The 6,341-nt window shown below is 46.9% G+C and overlaps 1 protein-coding gene across 14 annotated transcripts in view; it reads right to left on the bottom strand.

Moving 5' to 3' along the window:
• Positions 1-501: 501 nt before the first annotated feature.
• The window catches only part of kmt2ca (lysine (K)-specific methyltransferase 2Ca), a 104,982-nt gene continuing 99,142 nt past the window's right edge, over positions 502-6,341 (bottom strand). For 10 of the 14 annotated variants that reach the window (XM_029246334.1, XM_029246336.1, XM_029246339.1 and 7 more), the window contains 8 exons: positions 4,930-6,046; positions 4,681-4,817; positions 4,364-4,506; positions 3,361-3,529; positions 2,232-2,348; positions 1,877-1,950; positions 892-1,000; positions 502-614 (listed from right to left, as the gene is read on the bottom strand). In XM_029246334.1, coding sequence (XP_029102167.1) covers positions 522-614; positions 892-1,000; positions 1,877-1,950; positions 2,232-2,348; positions 3,361-3,529; positions 4,364-4,506; positions 4,681-4,817; positions 4,930-6,046 — 1,959 coding nt within the window. In that variant the 3' untranslated portion in view covers positions 502-521. The remainder of the gene's footprint in view (positions 615-891; positions 1,001-1,876; positions 1,951-2,231; positions 2,349-3,360; positions 3,530-4,363; positions 4,507-4,680; positions 4,818-4,929; positions 6,047-6,341) is intronic. The other 4 variants (XM_029246337.1, XM_029246344.1, XM_029246345.1 and 1 more) reach the window with 1 other exon arrangement.

The raw sequence follows: 6,341 nt of genomic DNA, 5'->3' as shown, positions 1-6,341 counted from the left end.
TTCTAAGGAAGTCGACTCGGTACATTCCTTGTTCAGTGGTGTCTACATTTGAAAAATATTTCTCATGTGCGTGCGTGTATGTATTCATCCATCTTTAAACCAGAGGGCCTGCCCCTAAGTATATGTAATAAGGCGACGGACAGCACAGTGCACCCTCTTGATCCGCTGGTGAATTCAGCCCTTCCCACCCCCAACCCCCAACCCCACCACATACGCGCGCGCGCACACACTGCGCAGACAAGCTATTCATCCTTCCAAAATATGTATACACAAACATATATACTATATATGCTTTTTATACCCACCTGACCCACCCCTAAACACTTGTGATTGTGCCTTTTACAACCTTTGGACTCCAACCTGAATCCTTGCAGTTGTGTGCTGCCACACACCCCCCCCCCCCCCCCCCCCAGTGACAGTACATTTGTTTTCCACAGGAAGGGGCTGCTTCAAAGGAAAAAAAAAAAGAAAAAAAATAGGAAAAAGATTAAGGAATGCCTCTTTTTTTTTTTTTTTTTTTTTTAGTTCATCCATTTTCTGCAGTTTACTGCCCCACAGTGACAAGGGATCTTGTGCTGGTCATCTTCCAGGTCAAATTTGTAGTCGTAGCACAGCTGAAACGCAAACAAACACACTGGGCTGAAACACCTTGGCTGCAGCTAATTAGGAGCCAAACAAACAAAAGCATCATGCTGGGTAAATGTTTAGAAAATTTGTGCCACCAACCAGTCGTGTAGTCGAGGGACTGTAGGACAAAAACGATCTCATTCAAACCAACATTTTTAAAATCACAATATAGGTTTACAGAAAACTGCTCTGGGTTTGTGGCAATAAAAAATACCATTACAAATAGCTGACACACAGTACATTAAAACAAAGTAAACACCACACCTCCTCTCCTCTCTGAATCTTGCGATTTGAGCTGATGATGATTTTGTGGCCCTTTTCAAATGTCACCACCTCAGCCACACAGTTTGGTGCACATGAATGGTTGATGTACCTGTGTAAGGCAAAAAAAAAAAAAAGCTAGTGTGGCACAATGATCAGCAAGGGCCTGTCATCACAGCTAGAAAACTAGGCAATTTGCAGAAACATCTGCAGCTCAGATGTACAGATATGGTGACTAGATGACTAGTGTCTAAAATAAAGGAACGAGTGTTATCCCAAGTGCTCCTGGCGTGTAGAGCACTCGGACTTAAAGGGATTGTTACAGATACAAGACCCTGCCATGGTTGGCCTCCTGCTGCAGTGTAGACTTCTCTCCATGCCAATGGCTGCTTCCTCCTGGTGTGTCCTCATCACAACAGGAACCCTGAGCCTAAACACGCCTTTAACAACCTCTCCAAAGAGTGCAAGGGGACTCGAACTGACCAGCGGCACATGGGAGATGAAGGGATGTTTCCAGGCCAGTATGGAGGCTCTTAAGCGCAATGTGCACTGAAGAGCATTGCCATCAGCCACTGTGTTGGTTAAACAGAGGACTGCTGCTTCCAACACACCACTTTTTGACCCTCCAGTCATTGAAAACTAGCCTCATCAGCCCTTCATCCATAAAATGAATGTAGCTTCCTATGACAGAGCCCTTCATGGGGCAGCAGATAGGGTAGTGATTAGAGCCACTTCCTCTGAACTTGAAGGACCTGGGTTCAGATTCCACCTCCTGCTGTAGTACCTTGGATCATGGCACTCCATCGGATTTCTTCCAGTAAAAACAGCCAAGCTGAATGAATGGTTAAATTACCTTTGTGTACAAAACCTCACATTGTGAGTCTCTTTGGAGAAACAACTAAACAGATAAGCATAAACACCTGCACACTGCAGGGTCACTCAGGAGCAGCAGTGTGAAAATTTAAGTACCGAATGCAGACACACCTACCTTGCGGGACCTCCTGTTATCGTTGCATCAATGACATGTTCACTGTCAATGCGGAACATATACACGCCACGGTTCTGCAACACCACAGAAACTGGTCACATACAAGCAAGCTATTGCAGTATTTCGAACACGTTGACCAGATGTCCTCCACTGATGTAGCAAAGATCACAACTACAGGCAGGCCCCAGATTACAAATGAGTTACATGTCCTCAGTTTGTCTTTTAGTCAGATTTTGATGTAAGAACAGTTCGGTATGGTGGGTATCTAACGTCAGTAACATTTGACTGCTTTACAGGAAACCACAGATGAATCTGTATGGCAAACATACTGCTTTGCAACCATGTGTCCTCATACCTGGGATTCATACATCTTCTCTTTCCTGTTGGCCACCTCATTGCGAATGATTGTTCCAATGTACTCAATCACCATGGTGTACTTCTCTATGTCCCTGGCCGCATACAGTCCGAGGCCCTGAAATAGCAAAAAATAGGGAAAAGAAAGCAAGTTCCATTTGAAAGGCATATGTCTCAGTTTTTTTTTTTTTTTTTTTCTTCTTTCTTAGCAGAAGCTTTTACCCAGTACACCAAAAGTGGTAGCCACTCATATTTGAGCAGTTCTATCCCCAACACTGTAGGCAGACCTGGACGATATCACAGAATAAGCTCACTACACTTCATCATGCATTCTGCATGTTATAGGTGCATGTCTTACATCATTATGCATTACCTTTTTCATATTTTCCATTAGAAAGTTCAGCAACACCTACTGATGTAACATGGAGCACATTTTATTGTAGGCTTAAAGCTGGACCAACCCTGGATGACACCTGTCACACCACCCTCCAAGTCACAAGAGGAAATACTTTCCCACTGACAGTCAAAGACCCAGGACATACAACCAGATATACTTTCACACTGCAAAAAAACAGCTGTCATTTTTATTCAGCATGCCCCTTTTTCAATAGAAACCATGGAAGCGCAGTGATGACAGCTGGAGTTTTTATGTAGGGGCACAGCCCTCCAGATCAGGCCCAGCTAAAGCCTTTCATCACCACAGGTCGGTGGAGCAGGCCAGTCAGCTTGCCAGGGGCCTGACGCTGGAAGCCTTGGGGTCCCACGGGCCATGCTGTGTGCAGGAGGGGCAGCAGCTATCAGGCCCAGTGATGGGTTTTATTTAACTTGCAAGCCTCTCGCAGTGGCAGACGGGCATGGACTTTGATGCATGCTTTCTGTGCTCTGATCTAGCAGTGCATTGTTTTGCCTTCAAAGTCATCTGCCATAGACTTGTACAACGTGACAGCTTTTGAGAGTGGGCCTTTTTCAAATATAGAAATGTGTGTTTACTTGGCTCTTTCCCTAAAGCGCATCTGCAGTGAATTCTTTGTAGCTGAAAGATACTGAAGATCCCGAAAAGAAAACGTGGTAAATAATTGATGGCCTGGCACAGCAGTCATGTTCATGTGGAAAGGGGTGGTTTTAGCGACCTGGATGCGTGACCGGGCCAGGTATACGTTGGTCTTCCACTCAGTCTTCATCTTTCGGTACTGGGAGGACTTGGAGTGCACAAATTGCTTGCTGTAGGGAGCGCCAATTTCCCCAGTGATGGTACTCTGGAAGGACTTTGAGGTGCTGGTGCTAGTCAAGGTGTGAGGCCTGGGAAGAGATGGGTGGAGGCAGAGGGCACAACATGTAAGAACAATACACACATCTCTTGCCCAAAAGCTCATTCATTCTGTCCTGACAAAGTCCTGCTGAGGGGATCAAATTACCACTATTTCTCATGGTGAGACATCAGTTCAAAGATAAAAGAGGTAACCTAAAATTATAAATTAACCAAAATAAATGACATTTTTTATGACTATTTCTGAACATTAGTATTGAATCTATTTTACTATAATCAGTGTGACTGGTTGATGTTGTCAGTGTGACACAAACAGGAAATACGGTTTTATGGAAGAACCACAGCAAAGGCATGCTTTGCACAGTGAAAGGCATATTAGACAGCGAGTAAAATAACTTTTGTAGGTAAAATTGTGTTCAAGTATTATTGTACTGAATATGGCGGTCATATGAAAAATCAATTTTTTTAATAAGCTGTTGTAACAATTACAATCATTGTACTGGATCCCATTATACAAGGGAAGGGTATTCCGCTTTCCCCAAAGAGCCTATTGTGTGAGAGGTGCGGAAAAGGAAGAAGGGTACAGCGTTGAGGAAGGAGAGATAACCGCAGGTGAAAAGAGGAATGCAGAAGTAAAGGAAAGGAGGAACGAGGCAACTGAGAAAGCAGTGCCACACACTGGCATTGAGGAAACAAGGGCAGCAGCCAGACCTGTCCTAGGACAAGGAGATGTCAATAAAACAAGACTAAGAGGCTAGAGAGTCATCCCTTTAATAGAGATGATCATCACATTTATTTAAATTAAAAAAAAAAAAAAAAAAAAAACAACAAAAACACACACAAAAAAGCTGAGTCATACAAAATACCTTAACACAAACCTCTTGACATGACAGGCAGCTCTGGGCTCAGATCTGGCACAGCCAGAGGGGTTGATGGCCAGCGGCAGCTGCATCAGGGGGTTGCGGCCATAGCGGAAGGCATAGTTCTCACACGCCTCCACTCCTGGGAGCTGTAAGGGGTTGCAGGAGAAGGTACACGGAATCCTTGTTAGCACAACCAGTTTCTCCATAAACCTGCTGAACAGGTCAAGCTCAAGTACTGCTGAAGGACACCAAAACTCACAGACAAAGGTTACACAAACACACACTCAGAGGATTCAGGAGAGCTTGTTAAAAGACCTTACCGATTCTATTATTCTGGTCACTGCAGAGACAGTGAGGCCAAAGAGATCTTCTCCTTTCAGGTAGACTGGGAAGAGTTTGAGTGTCCCAGTCTCTGTCCTATGCTGTGCTACCTGCTCCAGAACCTGATCCCAGACCCCTGTGGAATACAAGGGCACCAAACCCAAATGAGAGGAAACACACACAATAAAACACTGAAATACTAGTGTGTGTTCAGCCAGAAGTTTACTGGAGCATGTAGGAGTTTTTACCTTTGGGGGTGGTGCCCTTGAGGACGAGGTCCTCATAACCCTGTTCCACTACGCGGATGATGAACTCAGGGCTGCCCTCCTTCTCGTCAATGGAGCACAGATAGCGGCAGCGCCTGTTGCCATGGCGCATGCTCCAGTAAATGCGGCTGGATTCGTAGCCCACAGGGAAGATGGCAGAGGATCCATGGAAGGCGGCCATCTGCTGGGGAAGCAGCTGGCCCACTGTGTGTAAAACCAGACTGCCCACACGGAAGGTGTGGTCCCGCTCGCTCCGGCGCACAACGCTGGCCAGCTGTCGCACCTCATCGCGCTGCACATATACGCGCCGGAAGACGGCAAAGTAGCGTAGTTCATGCTCCTGGCCGCCACCACCGCGCGGTTTGTGGGCATGGCACAGCATGGTCTTGTCCTTGAAGAACGTACACTGGGCCTTGAGGGCGCAGGTAAAGTGGTAGACGTTGGTGCATCGCAGCCGGTGGCACCCGCTGGTGGCACCTGTGCGCTGGCAGTACACACATCGGATAGAAAGGCCCCGGCGCAGCGCTAACTCCACATTAATGAGGGCACCTGCCTGTGTCTCGTACACCTCCGTGGACCACAGGGCACAGTTGAGGTGAACCCACAAGTCAAGGTCCAGGTTGAGCAAACGGGCTGGGCCGTCCGTGAGCCCGTCACCCTCCTCGTGACAGAAACAACACTTACGCTGGTCTCGGGGGAGAGGCTCAGGCCTCAGCGAAGACCCCAGTTTTTGCAGGAGCCTGTCTACCTCGTCCTCACTTGGAAGCTGGGAGCTGCTCCGGGGCATCATGACCTGCACACTCCACTTCCGCCAGCGAAGGCCTTTCCAGCGCTTGACAGTGTGACGTGGGTCATCCACTCCAATGTGAACGGCACGAGGCCGTGGTTTCAGCTTGACCGTGACCTTGAGAGCATCGGCCTTGGTAGCATCATAGGCGGCAGATGGAAAGGTGATGGGTGGGGTGGAGGGAGGAGACTGCCTAGGCTGCAGTTGGGCCAAACAGTGCACATCCAGGGTGGAAATGTTGTTACTGTAAGGGTGCAGTATTTTGGAGGGGCTCTCCTTGATGTCCGACTTGGGAAGCACAGAGAGCGCTTGCTGCATTACGCGGTTTACAAGAGGACAAGGATGACAAGACAATAAAGCAAATAAGCTTTTCACAAAGACAGGCAGCTTATTGGATGAAGCCATGAAGTTATAACCTGAAATGGTGTCATTGGAGACACCACTGGGGTGTATAAAGTGATTTTTCTCACACCCTACACAATACTCAGGTCAGTTAAGGCTACATTCATATATATATATATATATATATACACACACACACACACACACACACACACACACACACACGTACATAAGTACTAAAATGCTCTCCCTGCCTTCATACATT

The sequence above is a fragment of the Scleropages formosus genome, chromosome 19, assembly GCF_900964775.1.
Source record: "Scleropages formosus chromosome 19, fSclFor1.1, whole genome shotgun sequence".
NCBI classification, from domain to species: Eukaryota; Metazoa; Chordata; class Actinopteri; order Osteoglossiformes; family Osteoglossidae; genus Scleropages; species Scleropages formosus.
The sequence above is the reverse complement of the archived record's forward strand: the minus strand, read 5'-3'. Positions and strand labels throughout refer to the sequence as shown.